The 27165-nt window shown below is 38.2% G+C and overlaps 1 protein-coding gene across 9 annotated transcripts in view; it reads right to left on the bottom strand.

The window, feature by feature from the left end:
* Positions 1-4891: 4891 nt before the first annotated feature.
* TACC2 (transforming acidic coiled-coil containing protein 2) overlaps positions 4892-27165 on the bottom strand; it is a 302667-nt gene continuing 280393 nt past the window's right edge. For all 9 annotated transcript variants that reach the window (XM_053692637.1, XM_053692632.1, XM_053692635.1 and 6 more), the window contains 5 exons: positions 21102-21145; positions 13183-13343; positions 5744-5850; positions 5535-5655; positions 4892-5418 (listed from right to left, as the gene is read on the bottom strand). In XM_053692637.1, coding sequence (XP_053548612.1) covers positions 5353-5418; positions 5535-5655; positions 5744-5850; positions 13183-13343; positions 21102-21145 — 499 coding nt within the window. In that variant the 3' untranslated portion in view covers positions 4892-5352. The remainder of the gene's footprint in view (positions 5419-5534; positions 5656-5743; positions 5851-13182; positions 13344-21101; positions 21146-27165) is intronic.

The following is a 27165-nucleotide window of genomic DNA, read 5'->3' on the forward strand; positions in this document are numbered from 1 at the left end:
TTCCCTAAAGACCTTTCTGTTCAGGGAAGCTTATCACCCGACTTATTAACATACTAACTTCACTTAACTAACAGCTGCCCTCTATCTCCTCACTAATATCATTCTCACCTTTGCAGTCCCCACCTCCTGTTTCCCATCCTACCCATCTAGATTGTAATAGGGCCCTCAATTCCCCCTGTTTTTGTCTGTAAAATTTTGTCTTATCGTATTGTTTCTCCATTGTACTGTTATCCTTGTACCCATGGGCAGCGCTGCGAAATCTGTTGGCGCTTTACAAATAAAGAATAATAATAAAATAATAATCCACCAATAAAAAAGTTCTGTCCAGAGTGCTGAACCAAGAAAAAAGCTTAGCTGTCGTCTTTTTCAAATAAAGATAGCAAGAGAATGAAGAAAAAATGATAATAGGAGTAAATTAGAAAGTTGCTTAAAATTTCATGCTCTATCTGAATCATGAAAGAAAAAAATTGGGTTCAGTGTCCCTTTAAAGTCTGTAGCATACAGCATATCTGGGGGCAACTAAAAAACACAACTTTAAAGGTATATGATACTCAAAAAATGTCTACACCAACTAAAACATTGTTTGCAAAAAATGCAAGTTAATTCATTCTTTTGGTATCATTTGTTGAAAAAACATACCTAGAGAAGGCTCAAGAGCATCAATGCGTTGCTGGTGATTGGAGACTACTAAAGTGTACAAACAATGGCTGTGTGGCATATAGTAATGCTGACTGCACTTTAAACCATGTGAGATAGTAACAGTTATAAATGAGCTAATAGAGCAGGTAACTGGCCTCAGCAGGGGATATGAGATAAGAAGATCATTTTATTAAATCTACGATAACAAAGTTACAATATGATGGCGCCCATTACTTTATAGAAACTCAGGGAACGACCCACAAATGTCAGAGGTTTTTTTCACATAGTACTAACTTTTTAACTTATCAGGACATGTAAGAAACCTGTAATAAAAAGTGTGAACATATTTTTTAATTAAAATTTTAATAAACAATAGTGTGTGTTTTTTCCCCTAAATTCTATAGTAAAAAGAAGGTGTTATCCTCATATAAATAAGATATGGAACAGATAAATACCTTTGATCTGCACATAGGGACTCTCATTAACCTCTATGCAAATAAATAAACATTGATTCACACTAGGTGATCACTATTACAAGACTTAACACTTATATAGGGACTTTATTTTAAAGAGAGGCTTCTAGGATTTAAAACAAAGGGATCTTGGGGGCCTCTAAGCCATTTTGGCTTGTTGTTAGGGTATATAGGGGTCTCAAGGGCTTAAGGGAACTGAGATCAAAGGGTTTATATATCATCTCCCTTAAAGGGATATTCCAGGCAAAATTGGAAACCACATGGGTGCGTTTCGGTATTGAACATAAGCAAATTTGTAATATACATGCATTAGCAAAAATGCTTCTAATAAAAGCTATAGCTGTTTCAAAAGTGTATTTAAGTATGCACCGTGCAACAGGATTTTAAACAAAACACTTGTTCGGAAAGCCTAAGGTGCTTGTACCATCTGGTAAAGACTCAATTTGTTAATTGCTGACATGATACAAACCCCACTGATGATCTGAGCAGCTGCATTTTTTAAAATGTGGGTGCAGTGAAAATATCTAGCTATGCTTCACATGCACATGCAGAGAAAAATGTTAACACTAAAACTGTAATAACTCTTAATAGAAGCATTTTTGCCTATACATGTATATTGCAAATATGTTTCTATTAAAACATGCAATAAATCTATGTGCATTTATATTTTGACTGGAATGTCCCTTTAAGCCACATGGTTGTTCCCAGCATGCATATGCATGGTGACACCATTGGTATCATCGGGCAATGCCAGAGTCCTAGACCACCAGGGATGCAGGGTAAGTAGTGCAGTGGGGGGGGGGTGATGAGCTCTGAAAATGCACAACCTACCCCCCATGATGACACGTGATTGTCATCTGTGCTAAATACATTGGCCCTGTGTTGTTCACATTTATGAGGTTAATGTTCCTTTAACTGCATATTGTGCTGCCTGTCCAGGCAAATTAATATTATCTAACAGGCTTAAGTTACCCTGCACGGTTAGGAGACCTCTTTGTGTGTTAGATGTTTTGGCCATGATGTCTGATAATTATTTATCTGTTAGAATAACAGAGAAGGAAGCCAAGAACCCTAAAAAAACTCACTACTGTTTAATAAAGTATTAAGCTGTCTTCTCTGACAATAAACCTCAATCATAAAACCAGATAGGTGCTATCTATAAATCAGATGTGCTGCACAAAAACAGCTGATTTCCTTCCTTCTTTTCTAAGCCTTTTCAGTCTAGTGAATAAATAAAACTGTATAAATTACAGTAAAATCTGGTTAAACCTATGAAAAAAGAAGCAGGCGTTTCATTGGCTTTTCAACAAGGTTTTTACGAAAGCAAAAGATATGCAGCCAAAGTGAAAGTAAAATATGGCTGCGAGTTGATTCAGAATTGATGACGTCTGTCTCATTCAGCTTTTTCACTTAACCAAATAATAATTAACAGTTTCCGATCAGTATACTGTAATAAATTAGACATGTACATTTGTTTTCAGACAATGTAAAAAAAAAAAAGTTTTCCAAATTTGCTGCATTTGTTTAAAACGATAAATGAACGTCCCTTTAACAAAAAAATGAACAAATTCATGCAATAAGAAATAGTTGATTCATTTGTGCGGTTAAAAACATTACTATAAAGTAACATCCATTTTTCAAAAAATGGTTACACATTTTAAAATGTCCTCATGTAGCTGAAACAATGGGAAAAAATGTCTATTTAAGTGAGGGGAGGAAGGTGAATCAAATTATATGTAGCATTATTATCAATGACAGATATATTGTCAACTCCAATGGTTCCATTTTCCATACCACGTACTCTCTCACTAAAGATTGTTGTAAAATGTCATGGGGTTTTAATTTTAGGATTAAATGTAACAGTAAGTAAACATGGATGAGATTACCGTTACTAAACATGCAAGGTTTCCTAAAATCAGCACACCAAGCAACAGTTTGCAATTATGGCAAAAACCTTGTTATAATTTTCGAAATGATTTTCTTTGTCACAAAGCATCGTTTTAGGGCTAGATTACCAGTGGCGCGCTGACGTTAGCGCTGGTCGTGATAAGCAATACCGCACATGCTCTAACTTGTGTGTGTATTACAAGTTGACAGTAAACGGGTGCGCTAGAGTGCAAACAAAATTTGCACTTGTCAGGCTAGCGTGAGTGAAGACTTTGGGGCCTATTTATCAAAGGTCTTGCGGACCTGATCCGACACTGCGGATCAGGTCCGCAAGACCTCACTGAATGTGGAGAGCAATACGCTCGCCGTATTCAGCATCGCACCAGCAGCTCACAAGAGCTGCTGGCGCAACGCCGCCCCCTGCAGACTCGCGGCCAATCGGCCGCCAGCAGGGAGGTGTCAATCAACCCGATCATACTCAATCGGGTTGAATTGTGTCGATTCCTGTCCGCCTGCTCAGAGCAGGCGGACAGGGTTATGGAGCAGTGGTCTTTAGAAATACGGGCCCACAAGCTCCATACAGAGTTTGATAAATGGGCCCCCTGGTGTAAAGTGTAAGGGTTAAAAAACATTTACAACAAACACAACATAAATACATTAAAATAAAGTATAACACTCATATATACATTTTCTGATAAACATTTATTAAAATACATATTAATTAACATTTTTATAAGGATTAAAAGGGATATGGTATATAACAAGGTAGAATAAATTAATGCGTCAAGATATCCGAAGTACTCAAGTTAGCGTGCATTGGGTTTCACTCTTGCTCTAACTTTTTACTTTCAACTTGTAAAATGCACGCTTAAAAAGTTTACTTTAAACGCAGTTAGCGAGCAAACGGAAAAAAAACAATAACACTCCACTTGTAACCTGGCCCATAGACTGTTGTTATTTGGTATTTTATTATTTATACCCGCAGACAAAGAATAATGTTTTGAGGTGTAAAGGCTCTGTCATCTCATTTTTATTTGTAAAGCGAAGTTCTGCAGTTTGTTATTTCTATGTTTTCACAAAAACTATGGACACAAACACAAAAATATTCTACCCAGCACTATATTTAGCCCATTGTTTAATCCATATAGTAAAATAATGCTAAAAATTGTTTTACAAACATCTACTTAAAGGGACATAATACTCATATGCTAAATCACTTGAAACTGATGCAGTATAACTGTAAAAAGCTGTCAAGAAAATATCACCTGAGCATCTCTATGTAAAAAAGGAAGATATTTTACCTCACAATTTGCTCAGCTCATCAGAGTAAGTTCTGTGTAAAAAGTTATACTCCGCTGCAGCCCAGATGCAGGTAAAGAAAAAAATAAAATAATGAAATGAACAGCAGCCAATCAGCATCAACAGTGCTGAGGTCATGAACTCTTTTACTGTGATCTCATGATATTTCACTTAACTCTCATGAGATTTCATAGTAAACTTCCTTACACTGAATAGGGAAATAAGATGAGAGTGAACAAAGCTCGCTCCTTTGTCTGTCCTGGGGCAGACATACTGATTTGCTGCTTAGAAGTCCTTTACAATGGGAGGTGGCTACTGAGGAACTTTTGAGGTAAAATATCTTCCTTTTTTACATAGAGATGTTCAGGTGATATTTTCTAGTCAGCTTTTTACAGCTATGCTGCATCACTTTCAAGTGTTTCAATATTTGGGTATCATGGCCCTTTAACAGCATAAATAAAGCAAACGTAGATGAAATGTGCATGTGTTGTGCACCATGCTGGAATTGACCACATTATTCTAAATCAGGAAGACAGCAATTACAAAAACAGAGTATAGTTTCCAGTAATGTAAAAAAAAGAAAACACCAGTAGTTGCGCTTGATAATACAGATTTATTTACAACACACTGCTCATGCGATTGAAGCTGGATGTTCCTCTTCTTCCTTGGGAGGATCAGTTTGCCTATGAGGAGCTTTGCTCACAAGCCAGGAACAAACTGAGACATAATGTGGTCTTCACCACTGGTAAAACATAAAAGCTGGGCTTAGAGCCCTTATTTAAAACAATGCAGGTCTGGAGAAAATCCATATAAAACACGACGAGACAGGAAGAGATCCAGGCCAGGTTTCTGCCTCCCTGATACAGGAAGGATGTGCGAGAGGGATGCCTGCATTACATGATTGATTTCTGTGCCCCCCCCCCCCCCAGCAGTAGGTGCCTGATCTCCACTTTTAACAGAAATAAGTACATCAAGATATTGTGCCCACCCTCCCCTATGCCCACAGATTGCACTCAGCTTGAAAACAAGCAGTCCAAAAACAGCAGCAGGGAGGTTAACTTCTCCCCATCTTGGAAATAAGTTCATCACAAATCTTGGTCAACTCTTCAATTTCCCTATTCTGTTGGGAGAAAGAATGAAATAGAGAGGACAAGTGTGAACATCTGGTTGCTGTTGAAGCAAACTTACAAGATAAGGAAGACACAAAAGAAAGCAATATAGATTAACTATACAAACCTTTTGCTCGAGGGTCCTTTCCAAAGCATCCACCCTTAGTTGTTCCTTCCTCAGACTGGCTTGGTAAGCAGCTTGCTCCTGCTGAGATTTACTCCTAACCTGGGCAATGTCAGCATTGGCCCTGTGGTGACAAATACCAAGTTAAGTTATATTGTGTCAGCAAAGTACTTCCAGTTCCCTAGTATCTACCAGCATTGCTCTGTACCAACCTGTCCAGCTTTTCCTCTGCATGGATTTTTAGAGCGTGGTATCGCTGCTCCTCCTTCTTTACCCGTGCAAGGTACTCCTGCGCACACTTCTTCAGCACTTCCTCATTCTAGAACAAGACAATACTAAATAACAGATGTCTTTTTATGATACCTTACACCCAATATATATAATTCTATATTAGCCTAGGAAGACAATATAGTAAACTCTTTTATATTTATACCTATGTCTATTCAACTGCTAGATTAGGGATCATTCTCAGATCCATTTCCCAAACAGCAAAAGTAGCTGTAACTGGCCAGAGTGATGTGTCTGATACTGCAGCCTTGAGATCAGGTAGAGATCTAGTTTGTGCCGCTATCACTCCAGCCAGACATGTTGGCAAATTAAATCTAAGGTACAGTTCGGAATAAGGGACTGTGGTTAAGGTTAGGAACGGGGCTAGGGCCTGCAGATCAGATTATTAGGATTTGGAGTAGGATTAAAGCTATGGTTAGCAATGTGGTCAGGGATAACAACTTGATGGTGTTTGTTTCCCCTCTGACAGCAGTGACAACTGACACATATACAGGGGATACTGCTTCTACATAGTTGTATATTTCGTTTTTTGCTGCCCAGGGTGCTAGGAAATCTGCTTCCTTCAAATATTTGTTTCATATATTTTTTTATAACAGGAGACCATGAAGGGATCAGGCACCACAACTAGACAATCAGGGATAATTGATTTGTAAAAAATAATAAAATTAATAAATAATAAAACATTTGGAGAGCATAGGAGTTGGACTACATTATTCAAAAGAACTACCAGCAAAATGTGCTGTGCCCCCACATCCTAACTTGGTCAAAATATGCATTGAGATAATCCTAATGAAGGGATATAGTAAAACCTGGCCTGTTATGGCTTTGTGGGGGCTGGAGTAAAAAAAAAAACACCCCTAGTTAACGCACTGAACCACTTGCTGCTAGAATCCCTGCAGGGTTTGTAATGTAGCGATCACCATAACTTTCACTATTTGTTTGAAACTTCAGATTAATATTGTAACTGTGACTAACTCCATCAGTAGCAAATAATTTCATGTCAGACACAAAGATGTATCCAGCATTATACAGACGTTATTGATCACAAATCGTTTCTAACCTTTGTGAGTTTTTTTTTTTTACTTTGTTCCAGTAATTTACAAAATTAATCTATGATATTGGTAAATACTGAACGCTATGCAACACACTGGCCTCTATTTAACAAAGTCTGCCGGACCTGATCCGACAGTGCGGATCAGGTCCGCCAGACCTCGCTGAATGCGGAGAGCAATATGCTCTCCGTATTCAGCATTGCACCAGCAACTCATAAGAGCTGCTGGTGCAACGCCGCCCCCTGCAGATTTGCGGCCAATCAGCCGCCAGCAGGGAGGTGTCAATCAACCCGATCGTACTCGATCAGGTTGAATTCCGGCAATGTCTGTCCGCCTGCTCAGAGCAGGCGGACAGGATTATGGAGCAGGCTCGCCAGAAACACGGGGCATCAAGCTCCATTCAGAGCTTGATAGATAGGCCCCTTTGTGTTGTTAGCAACACACATTTATTTTGTTACAGTAGTAAGCTAGTTTTGTGTATATCCTTTTGTGCACGAAACACAAAAATGGCTTGCACAAATACCTACAAAAACACACACCTAAACACACACTTATACAAACACATACCTACACAAACACACCTCTAAACACATATACACAGACACACACTTATACAAACACATACCTACACAAACACACATCTAAACACATATACACAGACACACACTTATACAAACACATACCTACACAAACACACATCTAAACATACACACTTATACAAACACACAGCTACACAAACACACACTTATACAAACACATACCTACACAAACACACATCTAAACACACACACGTATACAAACACACAGCTACACAAACACACACTTATGCAAACACATACCTACACAAACACACACCTAAACACATATACACAAAGACACACACTTATACAAACACATACCTACACAAACACACACACACTTATACACACATCTAAACATACACACTTATACAAACACATACCTACACAAACACACATCTAAACACACACACTTATACAAACACACAGCTACACAAACACACACTTATGCAAACACATACCTACACAAACACACACCTAAACACATATACACAAAGACACACACTTATACAAACACATACCTACACAAACACACACACACTTATACACACATCTAAACATACACACTTATACAAACACACACTTATGCAAACACATACCTACACAAACACACTCCTAAACATATACACACACACTTATACAAACACACACCTACACAAAATAAACACCTAAACACATATACACAAACATACACACTTATACAAACACACACCCACATACTTATGCAAACACATACCTACACAAATACACAGCTTAACACACACATATACACAAACACACACTTATGCAAACACATACCTACACAAACACACACCTAAACACATATACAAACACACAGACTTATGCAAACACATACCTACCCAAATACACACCTTAACACATATATATACACAAACTCACACACTTATACAAACATGCAGCTACACAAACACACACTTATGCAAACACATACCTAAACAAACACACATCTAAACACACAGCTACACAAAGACACACACTTATACAAACACATACCTACACAACACACATATACACATACATAAACAAACACACACAATAATGCACCTATACAAAAACACACACTTACGGAAGCACATACCGCTATGTAATCGCACAAAAAACATACATACTGTATATATATATATATATATATATATATATATATATATATATAGCGAAACAAAGACACACAAAAACACCTACACAAAAACACACAGGCATGCACACACATATATACAACTACAAAAAACACACACACACACATACAAACATCTACACAACAAGCAAACACACACACACACAAATACACCTACACAAACACACCTAAACAAAAACATACACCTACAAACACACACACAGATTTTACTTTATATTTTGAACATGTTTAGTGGGTGTTTTAAGTACAATGTCTCTTTAATAGGTGGGAATGTGAATACAACCATTATAAACACTGTGTGATAAAATGAACACACATAATTCTCAGTGGTATAATAAGTAATATGACTCCTAAACTAATTTGCAGGAGTTATGTATGATGAATTGTGCAGCTCCTTGGTAAGTTGAACCTTAAAGCAGTTTAAAGTATAAATTCAAAACTAGCAGAGCTAACAGATTTGTTCTTTTTGTCTGTAATCTAATATATCTGCCCCAGATGCTGTTCTCGGCTGCTAAATAAAAAAAAGCTACTGCTCAGTCACTCAGAATCTGTTTAAGCTGTTTCTGAGACAAGACAAAAAAGTATTACAGCTTCTAAATATTATATCATTTCAATAATTGAAGAACAGCACAAATTAATTTAACAAAAGCAAAACAATATGTTTGTTTATATCCTATGGGCGCGATCCGATATAGATCGCAGTTTGCGGCGCAAGCGAGGGAACCCACGTCGCCCGCAGTTTCAGCTCGCAACTCAAGCCATCCAATATGCGGCGCCGTCACTTGCTAAAGTGGCGCAAGTCTCACAAACCAGCGATGTCCAGAAATCTGCGTAAGTACAGATTTTTGGAGTCGCCAGTGACTTGCGCCACGTTAGAAACTGCCGACGCCTATAAAACCTGACTAAAGTCTAAATCACCCGCACTGTCTAACACGCCTCCCTAACATAGCCCGACACGTCTAACCCTCTATCCGCTATCCCCCCCTCACTATCCTAACAATAAAAAAGCTATTAACCCCTAAACCGCCGCTCCCGTACCCCGCCGCAACCTAATAAAGTTATTAACCCCTAAACCGTTGCTCCCGTACCCCGCCGCCAGCTATATTATATCTATAACCCCCTAAAGTGAGCCCCTAACACCGCCGCCATCTATATTAAAATTATTAACCCCTAATGTAAGCCCCTAACACCGCCGCCATCTCTATTAAAATGATTAACCCCTAATTTAATCTACCTACCCCGCCGCCAGCTATATTATCTATATTAACCCTAAGTATATTATAGTTAATATAGGTATTGCATTATATATATTAACTACATTAACCCTAATTATATTAGGGTTAATATAGTTACTATAGTATTTATATTAACTATATTAACTCTATCTAACCCTAACACCCCTAACTAAATTTATATTAAATTAATCTAATTCATTTATAAACTAAAATATTCCTATTTAAATCTAAATACTTACCTATAAAATAAACCCTAAGATAGCTACAATATAATTAATAATTACATTGTAGCTATGTTAGGGTTAATATTTATTTTACAGGTAAATTGTTAATTATTTTAACTAGGTATAATAGCTATTAAATAGTTATTAACTATTTAATATCTACCTAGTTAAAATAATTACCCAATTACCTGTAAAATAAATCCTAACCTAAGTTACAAATACACCTACACTATCAATAAATTAAATAAACTACAAACATCTATCTAAAAATACAATTAAATTAACTAAACTAAATTACAAAAACAAACAAACACTAAATTACAAAAAATAAAAAAAAGATTACAAGATTTTTAAGCTAATTACACCTATTCTAAGCCCCCTAATAAAATAATAAACCTCCAAAATAAAAAAAAATTCCCTGCCCTATTCTAAATTAAAAAAATTTCAAAGCTCTTTACCTTACCAGCCCTTAAAAGGGCCTTTTGTGGGGCATGCCCCAAAGAATTCAGCTCTTTTGCATACAAATACAATACCCCCCCCCATTACAACCCACCACCCACATACCCCTATTCTAAAACCACCCAAACCCCCCTTAAAAAAGCCTAACACTACCCCCCTGAAGATCTCCCTACCTTGTCTTCACCACACCGGGCCGAACTCCTGATCCGATCCGGGCGATGTCTTCCTCCAAGCGGCAAAGAAGAATTCTTCCTCCGGCGATGTCTTCCTCCAAGCGGCAAAGAAGAATTCTTCCTCCGGCGTCGTCTTCCTCCAAGCGGCAGCAAAGTCTTCATTCTTCCGGCGGCATCTTCAATCTTCTTTCTTCGCTCTGCCGCCGCGGAGCATCCATCCCGGCCGACGACTGAACGACAAATGAGGTACCTTTAAATGACGTCATCCAAGATGGCGTCCGCCGAATTCCGATTGGCTGATAGGATTCTATCAGCCAATCGGAATTAAGTTAGAAAAATCTGATTGGCTGATTGAATCAGCCAATCAGATTCAAGTTCAATCCGATTGGCTGATCCAATCAGCCAATCAGATTGAGCTCGCATTCTATTGGCTGATCGGATCAGAATTTTCTAACTTAATTCCGATTGGCTGATAGAATCCTATCAGCCAATCGAAATTCGGCGGACGCCATCTTGGATGACATCATTTAAAGGTACCTCATTCGTCGTTCAGTCGTCGGCCGGGATGGATGCTCCGCGGCGGCGGAGCGAAGAAAGAAGATTGAAGATGCCGCCGGAAGAATGAAGACTTTGCTGCCGCTTGGAGGAAGACGTCGCCGGAGGAAGAATTCTTCTTTGCCGCTTGGAGGAAGACATCGCCGGAGGAAGAATTCTTCTTTGCCGCTTGGAGGAAGACATCGCCCGGATCAGATCAGGAGTTCGGCCCGGTGTGGTGAAGACAAGGTAGGGAGATCTTCAGGGGGGTAGTGTTAGGCTTTTTTAAGGGGGGTTTGGGTGGTTTTAGAATAGGGGTATGTGGGTGGTGGGTTGTAATGGGGGGGTATTGTATTTGTATGCAAAAGAGCTGAATTCTTTGGGGCATGCCCCACAAAAGGCCCTTTTAAGGGCTGGTAAGGTAAAGAGCTTTGAAATTTTTTTAATTTAGAATAGGGCAGGGAATTTTTTTTATTTTGGGGGTTTATTATTTTATTAGGGGGCTTAGAATAGGTGTAATTAGCTTAAAAATCTTGTAATCTTTTTTTTATTTTTTGTAATTTAGTGTTTTTTTTTTTTTTGTAATTTAGTTTAGTTAATTTAATTGTATTTTTAGATAGATGTTTGTAGTTTATTTAATTTATTGACAGTGTAGGTGTATTTGTAACTTAGGTTAGGATTTATTTTACAGGTAATTGGGTAATTATTTTAACTAGGTAGATATTAAATAGTTAATAACTATTTAATAGCTATTATACCTAGTTAAAATAATTAACAATTTACCTGTAAAATAAATATTAACCCTAACATAGCTACAATGTAATTATTAATTATATTGTAGCTATCTTAGGGTTTATTTTATAGGTAAGTATTTAGATTTAAATAGGAATATTTTAGTTTATAAATGAATTAGATTAATTTAATATAAATTTAGTTAGGGGTGTTAGGGTTAGATAGAGTTAATATAGTTAATATAAATACTATAGTAACTATATTAACTATATTAACCCTAATATAATTAGGGTTAATATAGTTAATATATATAATGTAATACCTATATTAACTATAATATACTTAGGGTTAATATAGATAATATAGCTGGCGGCGGGGGTAGGTAGATTAAATTAGGGGTTAATCATTTTAATAGAGATGGCGGCGGTGTAAGGGGCTTACATTAGGGGTTAATAATATTAATATAGCTGGCGGCGGTATAGGGGGATTAGATTAGGGGTTAATAATTTTTATATAGGTGGCAGCGGTGTAAGGGGTCAGATTAGGGGATAGATAAGGTAGATGACAGCGGTGTAAGGGGTTCTAATTAGGGGATAGATAAGGTAGATGGCGGCGGTTTTAGGGGCTCACAGTAGGGGGTTAGTTTATGTAGATGGCGGCGGGGTCCGGGAGCGGCGGTTTAGGGGTTAATAACTTTATTAGGGATTTCGGGGGGGGGGGGGGGGTCGCGGTTGACAGGTAGATAGACATTGCGCATGTGTTAGGTGTTAGGTTTATTTTAGAAGATCGCGGTTGACAGGGAGATAGACATTGCGCATGCGTAAGGTGTTAGGTTTATTTTAGCAGCCAGTTTAGGGAGTTACGGGGCTCCAATAGTCAGCGTAAGGCTTCTTACGGCTGCTTTTTGTGGCGAGGTGAAAATGGAGTAAGTTTTCTCCATTTTCGCCACGTAAGTCCTTACGCTGCATATTGGATACCAAACTGCGCTGGTTTGGTATACCTGCCTATGGCCCAAAAAACTACGGGCGACGGCAGAAATATACGCGCGTAACTTCTAGGTTACGCCGTATATGTGATACCAAACCAGCGTAAATATTGGTGTCGCCGGCTTTTGCGGGCGACGATTTTTATCGGATGGACCCCTATATCAAGGAGTGATTAATATTACACTATAACTTTCAACATGTCATCTGTCTGCATTATTTTCAGACAGCACTTGCCTTACGGAATCCCTCTAGAACGTCTTTCATTTTCTCATATCTGCGAAAGAGATCCGCCAGCGACTTCTCCACAGAGTTCAGGTCAGACAGAGCTTGCTCCTTCTCTAGGATCAGCTGTTGCACTGTGTGATGTGACACTGACTTCTCTCTCTGCTCATCCTCTGTAAAGAACAAAATACAAAGTCCTCAGTCGTACACTGCATCAACAACAAGCAGGGAGGGGCATCTAGATGTTTATGCATCTAAACCCTTTGGGCTGCCAGAGTTGCAAAACATTGTAGTGATCTAAGGCAGCAAAGGGGTTAAAATCTGGCGTGGTGCTTCCCATTACAATGCAATAAATCTATCACTCCACAAAACTGACAAAGTATGTCCAATGGCTATGCCCAAACTGGGGCATTAGCATATTAAAGGGACAGTAACAATTTTAACTATATCCGCATTTTGGCATATGACTAGATTTGCTACTGTGAAATAATCATCTGAAATTCCTATGTAGCTCTTTAAAACCTGGTTAAGAAAATAAAGATTCTTCCCTATTTTAGGGCCAGATGATGAGTGGCTCGCAAGCGATATAGGGTTTGTCGCAGCTGTTTGCACGTGTCGGAGTTAACAAAGTTAATGGAGTTAACGATTAAACTCGAATTAAAAGTTGCACAAAATTATTTAAAAAAACAAATTGCATACAAAAGTTATATGGGCTCAAATATATTAGGCCTCAGGTGTTAGAAAACAAAGGCTGCAAAGGGCTTTAACTTAGAGATTAGATATACATGTCTAAATATGTTTATATATGTTTATGTGTGTACATATGTATTTATACGTGTATTTATGTATTTATATGTGTATTTATGTATTTATATGTGTATATATGTATTTATATGTGTATTTATGTATTTATGTGTATTTATGTATTTATATGTGTATTTATATATGTATATATGTATTTATATATTTATATGTGTATTTATGTATTTATATGTGTATTTATGTATTTATGTGTGTACATATGTATTTATGTATTTATATGTGTATTTATGTATTTATATGTGTATTTATGTATTTATGTGTGTACATATGTATTTATATGTGTATTTATGTATTTACAGACATATATAGACCTAGAAAAACAGAGATACATATGTATACATATATATTAGCGCATTGGAGCCCTTTGCAGTTAAGTAGCTGAAAATATTCATATTAAATAAAGTGTTTAACTATGTATTTACTGTAAATATTTCATATTCCAATGTTTTTCAGATAGGAGAATATGTTCTAAGTATTTTTAAATAGTTATTCCTATATATCTGTATATATCTATACCTATATAAATAGGTATATATACATACTGTATATATATATATATATATATATATATATATATATATATATATATATATAGTATATGTATAGGTATAGATAAATATTTTACCAAACAACCATCATATATATATATATATATATATATATATATATATATATATATATATATGTATTCATAAATAAACAGAACTTATTTTGCTATGTGAAGAACATTGGAATGTGAGATATTATATATATGTCTGGTAGCGCACTTGAGAAAATACAATTGGGTTTGTGCGACTTGTTGGGTCCAATTTTTGTGCTCCAATGAAGTCTATGGGGTCGATTTATGAAGCATTGGATGCTGCTTCTGACCCACTCCCCTGAAGCGGAAGTTAAGAAGTAGCGGTCATAAGACCGCTGCTCCTTAACTCGTCCATCTCTGAGGCGGAGGGCAGCAATCAGCCATATCGAATACGATCAGGATGATTGACATCCCCTGCTAGCAGCCGATTGGCCGCAAATGTGCAGGGGGCAGCATTGCACAAGCATTTCACAAGAAATGGTTGTGCAATGATAAATGCCGACAGCGTATGATCCGCTGTCTCGCACTATAATAAACCGGCCCCTATGAGAGAATACGTTAATGTGTTGTGATATAATAACTTTGGCTTTTTGCACGATAAGTTAGTGACTGAGTGAAATCCAACGTGCGCATAAAGCCAAAGCTGAGTACAGTTAACGCTTGAGCGGGAGCGATAAATAAAGCTCCACTCGTAATCTCGCCTTGTGTGAGCCAGAAAATATCTCCACACTTCCTGAATACAGTTACTATTACTTCCCCTAATTTATATCACTATATTTAGTAACTGTTTGGCACTTGACTTCTATAAATATACTGAGTAGTGGAATTATTTATATCTGAGTGCTACCTAACAATAGAAAAAAGTTTTGTGCACTAATCTTCATAAAATAGAAGTTTATTTAAGAATGTGCTTGGTAGACTAGAGGCCATGTTTGCAAAGCAGCACAAATGAAGATAAAAATGAGATATAATGGCAAAATATAGACACAAAAAGGGAAGTACAGGTATACCTCACTTTACAGCGCTTCACTTTACAGCGCTTCGCTAATACAACGCTTTGTGGAGCGTACGTCATTGAAATCAGAAATGAGTCAGTAAAATAGTACAGTATTAGATTTGTCTTTTATATAAATAGGAGATTGTGCCATTAAAGTGATATTATGTCATTTTGTTGCATTAGACAGTTTTTTTTTTTTGTACAACACATCCTATACTATAAAAGGCCAAGTGTGTTTGTCCGAAGCTGTCATGCGCAGTAGAGACAGCACGCGGACAAACACACTGGCCTAAGTCCCTACCTGTTCTGCCGACTGCGCCGAGCAGAAGTGGGCGTGGCCGATCGTGGAGGGGGCGGGGCCTAACGTGAAAGCCCGTGGAAGGGGCGGAGCCTAGCGTGAAGGCACGTGAAGGGCCGTGGAGAGAGCTCAAACAGCTCAAGAGAGGGTGGAGGGATGTGGGGAGATGTGGGGAGAGGGGGGGAGATGTGCAGTGAGGGGGGAGATGTGGAGAGATGTGGGGAGATGTGGGAGATGTGGAGTGAGGGGGGAGATGTGGAGAGAGGGGAGAGATGAGGGGGGAGATGTGGAGAGAGGGGGGAGATGTGGAGAGAGGGGAGAGATGTGGAGAGAGGGGGGAGATGTGGAGAGATGTGGGGAGAGGGGGGAGATGTGGAGAGAGGGGGGGAGATGTGGAGTGAGGGGGGGAGATGTGGAGTGAGGGGGGGAGATGTGGAGTGAGGGGGGGAGATGTGGAGTGAGGGGGGGAGATGTGGAGAGAGGGGGGAGATGTGGAGAGAGGGGGGAGATGTGGAGAGAGGGGGGAGATGTGGAGAGAGGGGGGGAGATGTGAGAGAGGGGGGAGATGTGGAGAGAGGGGGGGAGATGTGGAGAGAGGGGGGAGATGTGGAGAGAGGGGGGAGATGTGGAGAGAGGGGGGAGATGTGGAGAGAGGGGGGAGATGTGGAGAGAGGGGGGAGATGTGGGGATATGTGGAGAGAGGGGGGAGATGTGGAGAGAGGGGGGGGGATGGGGAGAGATGTGGGGAGAGGGGGGGAGATGTGGAGAGAGGGGGGGAGATGTGGGGAGAGAGAGAGGGGAAAGAGAGAGGGAGAGGGAGAGGGGGGAGAGGGAGAGAGAAAGAGAGGAGAGAGAGAGAGAGAGAGAGAGGGGGGAGAGAGAGAGAGAGAGGGGGGGGAGAGAGAGAGAGAGGGGGGGGGGAGAGGGAGAGAGAGGGGGGGGGAGGGGAGAGAGAGAGGGGAGAGAGAGAGAGGGGGGGAAGAGAGAGGGGGGGAAGAGAGAGAGAGAGTGAGAGAGAGAGGGGGGGAGAGAGAGAGGGGGGGGGAGAGAGAGAGGGGGAGAGAGAGAGGGGGAGAGAGAGAGAGGGGGGGAGAGAGAGAGAGGAGAGAGAGAGGTGAGAGGGGGGGGAGGGAGGGGAGGGAGAGAGGGGAGGGAGAGGAGGGGGGGGAGAGAGAGAGAGGGGGGAGAGAGAGAGGGGGGAGAGAGAGAGGAGAGAGAGAGGGGGAGAGAGAGAGATAGAGGGGAGAAGAGAGGGGAGAGAGAAAGAGAGAGGCGGGAGAGAGAGAGGAGGCGGAGAGAGAGAGGGGGGAGGGAAGAGAGAGAGAGAGGAAAGAGGGGGTAGAGATAGAGAGGGGGGAGAGATGAGAGGGGGGAGAGAGAGAGAAAGGGGGGAGAGAGAGAAAGAGAGAGAGGGTCGCGAGAGAGAGAGGGGAGCGATGAGAGAGGGGGAGATGGAGAGACGAGAGGGGGAGAGAGCGCAAAAGAGAGGGGGAGAGAGAAAGCAAAACAGAGAAGTGGGAGGGAGAGAACGCCAGGGGTGGGACCACTGTAATGCAAAAATGGCCCGTAGTGAACGGGCTTTAGGACTAGTGTTAATATAATTGGGCCGATTTATCAAGCTCCGTATGGAGTTTGATGCCCTTTGTTTCGAAGCAGCAGTCTAAAGACCGCTGTTCCATAACTTGTCCGCCTGCTCTGAGGCAGCGGATAAAAATCAACCCGAATACAAATCGGGTTGATTGACACCCCCCTGCTAGCGGCCAATCTGCAGGGGGCAGCATTGCACAAGCAGTTCACAAGAACTGCTGGCGCAATGATAAATGCCGACAATGTATGTAGTAGGCATTTATCTATGTGCAGCAGACATGATACGCTACATCGTATCATGTCCGTTCGCACTATTTTAAATATACCCCAATGAGGAAGTATATTGGAAAGTTTTTTTAAATTGCATTCTTTATCTGAATCATAAAACTTTATATTTGACTTAAGTGACCCTTTAAATAATATCTTGCCTAAGAAAAAACTACCAAGCAGAAAAAATCCCCATATTCCTGGCTAAGAAAATGAGATATCCAGGTGGGAGTGCTGCATCAGTAAATGAGTGCAAAATGACTAAGGTAAAAAGGCAGAAAAAAAGCTCAATCCACAAATAGCCCTTTCTTAGAGCCAAAAAAATAATAATGTACTGCAGACCCAAATGCGTCAGTTGTACCTTTAGAATTACTAAATTACTTTTGCCATACTCTCACCCACACCACATTGAGGTACCCAGTTATCAGCCAGCAATATGTGTTTAAAAAAACAAAAGGTGGAGGGGGGATTTTTTCCTTACCTTTTGTTGTTATAATTTGCTTTAATAAGAGAGCATTTAATCTGATAAATCCCCTATACACACACACATATATATATATATATATTCGAATTTAGATTGTAATAGTATTTCTAATGCTTTCTTTAAATGTAATATTCGAATTATACAATATTCTATATGGAAACATTCAAAATGATATATTTGTATCTATTATGTATCAATTTACTAGATTCCTGCCCTACCACATGAACTATTGAACTTCTGAATAGTATTTGTTAAATAGAATGTTAAATTCGAAATTTCGAATGTGGACATTCGATATAATTATAAACATTCGAATTCGAAAGTGACATTCGAACACTGTAAATAACATTCGATTTTCGAATTTTTAAGAATATTCGTTCTTATCAACATTCGGATTTAGAATTCGAATTTCGGTAATAACATTCGTTCTACATTCGAAATTTGAAAAGTTACACATTCGCCCATCCCTAATACACACACACACAATAAGGTTATAGTCTTCCAGTAACAAATGCAGTATTCAATTTACTATGTTTTAATGACAATGAAGACAGTTTATTTCCCTTTCTATCTTTTGCCAGTGTATAATTCCTTTGCACATGTTTCTTGTAGTCTACCAGACTAGCTGCATAATAAGCTTAGGCTTAATCAGACCTCCTATATTTTCTCTTCCAGTTGTCACACATAAGTGCAACCTGATTGTTTTAACCACTTGGTTGTCAGAGGGCAGGTTGTACACTGAGGTCTTGCAGTCTCCTTTATCAGCCAGGGGATATAAAATAAACAAATAAATACTGATGACATAGCATATGATGGGCATTGGTCTTACCTGGACTGCCTGATTTGAAAGCAAAAAAAGGCAAAAAAGCAGAAGGTAAAAAAAAGGCAAAAAAAAGGATCAAAGGGAGTTAGTTACAAGCAGAGCAGATTACCCAGTAAAAGAGAAAGCAGCCAATCAGAGTGAACAATTGGATGTGGGTGAGGACAGAAGCAAATTGCAACCAATTAGAGGTGTTAGCTGCAGTGGGTGAAGAAGGGAACCAGCGAGGTGTCATGGAAATGGCGGAACTCAAATATAATAGGATTTGGGTATTATTTTACATAAACTGAAGGAGCAAATAATGCTAATGCTTCTAACTTGCTTATAAGTGAAGTATAACCATTGGTAACTTCACAGGACAATAGTCTAGATTCACAAAGAATTCAGAGAATATGAAACCAAAAATTTTCTTTCATAGGATACAATTTTTAACAACTTTCCAATTTACTTCTGTTATTAAATGTGTTTCATTCTCTTAGCATCCTTTGTTGAAGGAGAAACAATGGCCTATTAGGAGCTAACTGAACGCATTAGATGAGCCAATCACAAGAGACATATATGTGCAGTCTTCAATAAGCAACCAGCTCCCAGTAATGCATTGCTGCTCCTCAGACTACCTAGGTATTCTTTCAACAAAGGATACCAAGAGAATGGAGCAAATTGGAAAGTTGTTTAAACATATGTGCCCTATCTGAAACATAAACAACAAATTTTGAGTTTCATGTCCCTTTAAGAAGGACAATTTCTATGGAAGCTATTCTGATTACAGTGAATATGGAGGAGAGTCACAAGTGAATCTGGGTTATTGCAGCAATCTTTAAGGGGCCCAGCCGCCAGGCTGTAAACTGTGAAACAATTTTATGTTAAATACAAAAGAACAAGTTTTATGTTTCTCAATAACCTCTAAGGTGGTGTTGTGCTAAAAAGGTTTATGCTACATTAAGATACTTTGGTTAACATTTTAACCATCTACTTGTAAGACGTTATTCATTGTGTGACGCTGAACACAAGATAATGCGCCCTGTGCTATCAATTCCTCTCCGCTTGTAATCTACGCATGACTATTTAAAGAGACAGTACATTTCCATTATTTATCCTCTTATATAGGAAGTGTAAGCCTTTAAGGAAGTGTAAAAATGATATTCATATAATTCACCTTTTTATTTCAGTCCTTTAAGTCTCCCCCCAGCTACCATTCAAGCCCACAGCGTTTTTGTTTTTACTTTGCAGCAGGTGGTACGGCCAAGCAGAAGGTGACAGGCTCCCCCTTTCACTGCATACAGTGTGTGCTCCTGGTGATAGCTTTCTTCATGTTTTTAAAGAGTAACGCTGTAAACTGTGAATATGTCGGGTGGGCGCTTTCTGCTCGGATGTCCCACCTGCTGCAGAATGTAAGAAACAAAAAACGCTGCAGCTTTAGGGCAGCAGGGGGACTGTAATAAAAAGGAATGTTTTATATAGAAAGAAGCATTTTTTTATATAATTTGAAAATACAGCACTTGCTAAAAGGCTAACACTACTTACATAAGAAAATTAGAGAATAAATAATCAATATTTACTGTCCCTTTAAATTTTGTTTTTCCTTCATTTACTGTATGCAAAATAATGACAAATTTTACCCTTGGTATTCTGAAATATTCTGATCTTTCTTGGACAAAAACTACAAATAAGCCGCGGGCAGCACTGACCCTATTATAGGTCTTAAAGGGACATGAAACCCAATTTTTTTCTTTCATTATTTAGAAAGAGCATGCCATTTTAAACAACTTTTGAATTGACTTCTATTATCTAATTTGCTTCATTCTCTTGATATGCTTTGCTGAAAAGCATATCTAGATATGCTCAGTAGCTGCTGATTGGTAGATGCACATAGAGGCCTTGTGTGATTGGCTCACCCATGTGCATTGCTATTTCTTCAACAAAGGATATCTAAAGAATGAAGCAAATTAGATAATAGACGTAATTTGGAAAGTTATTTAAAATTGTATTCTCTACCTGAATCATGAAATACTGTAATTTTTTGGGGTTTAGTGTCCCTTTAAGCATTTAAATATCACAAACATGGATGGTACTTACCAATCATTTGTGCTATGGTCGTTTCATATTCTGCAACAATCTTCCTGTAATAAAAAAACATATCATAAGTTACATTCCTCCTCTGTTCTCAAATTCTATATTCCAGCAACACTCAAATACAGAGACACTCCGGACATATTACTACTACTCTGTACACAATAACTTCACCCCTTGTCTGCCAAGTGTTACAATGACCAGTCTAGTAGTCAAGAACCTTAAAGGGACAGTAACAAGATTTAAAACTGTGATATATTTAAATCATTGCAGTGAACTGTACTGGTTTAAGCTTTAAACTTTTGTAATAAATAACTTGATTTTTTTTCTACCGGTCTCCCCTGTCTTTCAACTATTTTTTTTAATTTTTTTTGTGATGATGGGAGGTAAATTCAATCAGGTGCCGTTATTGCCTGCCTTATGAAGTAGGGAGATGGCGCTGTGTGGTTAATGTATGCTATGCATGACCCTCATACTACCTAAAGGGATACTAAACCCAAAATTTTTTCTTTCATGATTCAGAGAGCATGAAATTTTAAGCAGCTTTCTAATTTACTCCTATTATCAATTTTTCTTTGTTCTCTTGCTATCTTTATTTGAAAAAGCAGAAATAAAAGCTTTGGAGCCGGTCCATTTTAGGTTGAGAACCTGGGTTGCGCTTGCTGATTGGATGGCTAAATGCAGGCACCAATCAGCAAACCCTATCCAGGGTACTGAACAAAAAAAAGGCCGGCTCCAAAGCTTTCATTCCTGCTTTTTCAAATAAAGATAGCAAAGTAACGAAGAAAAAATTATAATAGGAATAAATTAGAAAGCTGATTAAAATTGCTGCTCTATCTGAATCATGAAATAAAAAAATTGGGTTCAGTGTCCCTTTAAGTCCACAAGTACAGTTAACTGCAATGATTTAATTCCATTACAGATTAAAACATTCGGCTAGATTACGAGTTTTTCGTTTTGAACTGTGTGGTGCTAACGAGCAGTTTTCCCTCACCATTCACTTACATGCAGCGCTGGTATTACGAGTTTTCAGAAACCCGTTGTTAAAAGGCAAGAAGTGAGCGTTGAGCAAAATTTTGCTCATTACCACACTCCAATACCAGCGCTGCTTAAGTCAGCGGTGAGCTGGTCGTACGTGCTCGTGCACGATTTCCCCATAGGAATCAACGGGGAGAGCCGGCTGAGAAAAAGTCTAACCCCTCAAAAAAGCAGCGTAAAACTCAGTAACGCAGCCCCATTGATTCCTATGGGGAAATAAAAGTTATGTTTACACCTAACACCCTAACATGAACCCCGAGTCTAAACACCCCTAATCTTAGACTTATTAACCCTAATCTGCTGCCCCTGACATCGCCGACACCTGCATTATATTTATTAACCCCTAATCTGCCGCTCCGGACACCGCCACCACCTACATAATATTTATGAACCCCTAATCTGCTGCCCCCAACATCGCCAACACTTACATTATATTTATTAACCCCTAATCTGCCACCCCCAATGTCACTGCCACCTACCTACACTTATTAACCCCTAATCTGCCACCCCCAACATCGCCGCCACTATAATAAACATATTAACCCCTAAACCGCTGCACTACCGCCTTGCAACCATTAGTTAAATATTATTAACCCCTAATCTGCCGTCCCTAACATCAACGCCACCTACCTACATTTATTAATCTCTAATCTGCCGTCCCAACGTCGCCGCCACTATACTAAATGTATTAACCCCTAAACCTAAGTCTAACCCTAACACCCCCTAACTTAAATATAATTTAAATAAATCTAAAGAAAATTACTATCATTAACTACATTATTCCTATTTAAAACTAAATACTTACCTATAAAATAAACCCTAAGCTAGCTACAATATAACTAATAGTTACATTTTAACTTGCTTAGGGTTTATTTTTATTTTACAGGCAAGATTGTATTTATTTTAACTAGGTAGAATAGTTATTAAATAGTTATTAACTATTTAATAACTACCTAGCTAAAATAAATACAAAAGTACCTTTACAATAACACCTAACACTAAACTATAATTAAATAAATTAACTAAATTAACAACAATTAAATCAATTAAAATAAATTAGCTAAAGCGCAAAAAAACAAACACTAAATTACAGAAAATAAACAAATTACAGATATTTAAACTAATTACACCTAATCTAATAGCCCTATCAAAATAAAAAAAAAAAAAAAACGCCAAATAAAAAACCCTAGCCTAAACTAAACTACCAATAGCCCTTAAAAAGGGCCTTTTGCAGGGGCTTTGCCTCAAAGTAATCAGCTCTACCTGAAAAAAAAATACAAACAACCCCCCCAACAGTAAAACTCACCACCCACACAACCAACCCCCCAAATAAAATACTAACTAAAAAAAACTAAGCTCCCCATTGCTCTGAAAAGGGCATTTAGATGGGCATTGCCCTTAAAAGGGCAGTTAGCTCTTTTGCAAGCCCAAAGTCCCTAACCTAAAAATAAAACCCCCCCAATACACCCTTAAAAAACCTAACACTAACCCCCTGAAGATCGACTTACCGGGAGAAGTCTTCATCCAAGACGGGCCGAAGTCCTCAACGAAGCCGGGAGAAGTCTTCATCCAAGCCGGGCGAAGTGGTCCTCCAGACGGGCAGAAGTCTTCATCCAGACGGCATCTTCTATCTTCATCCATCCGGCGCGGAGCGGGTCCATCTTCAAGACATCCGGCGGGGAGCATCCTCTTCCAACGAAGTCTTCTTACTAAATGACGGTTCCTTTAAGTGACGTCATCCAAGATGGCGTTTCTTAGATTCCGATTGGCTGATAGAATTCTATCAGCCAATCGGAATTAAGGTAGAAAAAATCCTATTGGCTGATGCAAGCTCGTATTCTATTGGCTGATTAGAAATATAATTTATTTAATTATAGTGTAGTGTTAGGTGTTAGTGTAACTTAGGTTAGGTTTTATTTTACAGGTACTTTTGTACTTATTTTAGCTAGGTAGTTATTAAATAGTTAATAACTATTTAATAACTATTCTACCTAGTTAAAATAAATACAAACTTGCCTGTAAAATAAAAATAAACCCTAAGCTAGCTACAATGTAACTATTAGTTATATTGTAGCAAGCTAAGGGTTTATTTTACAGGTACGTATTTAGTTTTAAATAGGAATAATTTAGTTAATGATAGGAATTTTATTTAGACTTATTTAAATTATATTTAAGTTAGGAGGTGTTAGGGTTAGACTTAGATTTAGGGGTTAATAACTTTAATATAGTGGCAGTGATGTTGGGGGCGGCAGATTAGGGGTTAATAAGTGTAGGTAGGTGGCAGCGACATTGGGGGCGGCAGATTAGGTGACCCTAAACCTGCAAGACTCCTTATAGCAGTGGGCATAAAAAAGCAGCGTTAGGACCTCTTAACGCTGCTTTTTTACCCTAACGCACAACTCGTAATCTAGCCGTATGTTTTTAGTTCCTTTAAACAGATTGTACAGTACTGAAGAAAAATGCACGTTGTGAGGATTATTTTATGGAGTGCTGAGAATTGCTGGTCTCATGCAACTGCAGGACTATTTGCAAGACCCAGGACTACTGAGTGACACAGTGACATCAGAGAATTACTGGTACAGAGTGTTACTCTAACTGTGTGTTTAACCAAACTGCAAATAGCGCTACATCATGCAAGACTTTTCCTCAAGTACTGCAGAATACAGATCTGCATCCTTCACAGCTCTACAATTAAATACTCTCATTAGCACAACTGCTTCCACCTGTCATACATATCTGACAATGCCAATTTACACAGTAATGACATTTTAATAATGCAAGAAAAGTTGGTGCTAGGTATTTGTCTCCCCTTATTTAGACTGTAGATCACTAAAAATGTTTTTTGGTCTATTTTGTTACTTTATATGACCCAAAATATATATACTCAGCTCCCAAATCCTCAAATTAGGCAAATCTATTCAAACTACTTAAGTCTCCTGAAGTAGAATAAAGAGTGAGCAGATATATAATGTATACTAACTTCACACAGCACTAAAGTTGCAGTCACTGCAGCTTAAACTTTTATAATTAATTGATGCAACTGATGGTCACTATAAAGTGACAAAAGACGAGAGTTATTGAGTAATAACTAAATAACCATTAATTGCTGGAAATTCTAATTTATTATACTTAAATAATAGCAATAACATACACAGACTGATTGATCTGCAACATTCATTAATGGAAGGCTCCCCTGCATTAGGATTGTACACATTCTGCTAACACTTGTGTATAGACTGGCTGCTAAGGGCCCCTCAGCACTTAGGCCCTGCTGCACCAAAATTCTGCCCTTGTTTAGATGATACAAAAAGTGGGCTTTTCAGCACTTACGTCTGGTACTCTGTTTTAGGACAGCATGCAAAGCCAGTTTTTTCTCTCTTCTGTACAGAAAGCCGTGTGTCTGTGTCCTCAAGCGTGCAATCCGATGTTAGATAGTGTTTCATTAATGTGTTCACCTAGTAGATAGTGTTTTATTAATGTGTACACCTACTAGATAGTGTTTCCTTAATGTGTACACCTACTAGATAGTGTTTCCTTAATGTGTACACCTACTAGATAGTGTTTCCTTAATGTGTACACCTACTAGATAGTGTTTTATTAATGTGTACACCTACTAGATATTGTTTCATTAATGTGTACACCTACTAGATAGTGTTTCATTAATGTGTTCACCTAGTAGATAGTGTTTTATTAATGTGTACACCTACTAGATAGTGTTTCCTTAATGTGTACACCTACTAGATAGTGTTTCCTTAATGTGTACACCTACTAGATAGTGTTTCCTTAATGTGTACACCTACTAGATAGTGTTTTATTAATGTGTACACCTACTAGATATTGTTTCATTAATGTGTACACCTACTAGATAGTGTTTCATTAATGTGTTCACATTAAGGAAACACTATCTAGTAGGTGTACACATTAATTAAATACTATTTAGTAGGTGTACAAATTAATGAAACACTCTCTAGTAGGTGTACACATTAATGAAACACTATCTAGTAGGTGTACACATTAATAAAACACTATCTAGTAGGTGTACACATTAAGGAAACACTATCTAATAGATGTACACATTAAGGAAACACTATCTAGTAGGTGTACACAGTAAGGAAACAATATTTAGTAGGTGTACCCATTAAGGGAACACTATCCAGTAGGTGTACACATTAAGGAAACACTATCTAGTAGGTGTACACATTAAGGAATCACTATCTAGTAGGTGTACACATTAAGGGAACACTATCTAGTAGGTGTACACATTAATAAAACACTATCTAGTAGGTGTACACATTAATAAAACACTATCTAGTAGGTGTACACATTAAGGAAACACTATCTATTAGGTGTACAAATTAATAAAACACTATCTAGCAAGTGTACAAATTAATGAAACACTATCTAGTAGGTGTACAAATTAATGATACACTATTTAGTAAGTGTACAAATTAAGGAAACACTATCTAGTAGGTGTACAAATTAATGATACACTATTTAGTAGGTGTACAAATTAATGATACACAATTTAGTAAGTGTACAAATTAATGAAACACTATCTAGCAAGTGTACAAATTAAGGAAACACTATCTAGCAAGTGTACAAATTAAGGAAACACTATCTAGCAAGTGTACAAATTAATGATACACTATTTAGTAAGTGTATAAATTAATAAAACACTATCTAGCAGGTGTACACATTATTGAAACACTAGCAAGTGTACAAATTAATTAAACACTATTTAGCAAGTGTACAAATTAATTAAACACTATTTAGCAGGTGTACAAATTAATGAAACACTATTTAGCAGGTGTACAAATTAATTCAACACTATTTAGCAGGTGTACAAATTAATGAAACACTATTTAGCAGGTGTACAAATTAATGAAACACTATTTAGCAAGTGTAAAAATTAATGAAACACTTTCTAGTAATTGTACAATTTAAACCTCTTGGGATGTGAGAAACGCTGCTTCGGACAGGAATTTAACCTGATCTCACAGCCATATGGAGGGGGGGTTTAGTACTTGGGATT

This window comes from Bombina bombina, chromosome 9 (genome assembly GCF_027579735.1).
Source record: "Bombina bombina isolate aBomBom1 chromosome 9, aBomBom1.pri, whole genome shotgun sequence".
In the NCBI taxonomy this organism is placed as follows: Eukaryota; Metazoa; Chordata; class Amphibia; order Anura; family Bombinatoridae; genus Bombina; species Bombina bombina.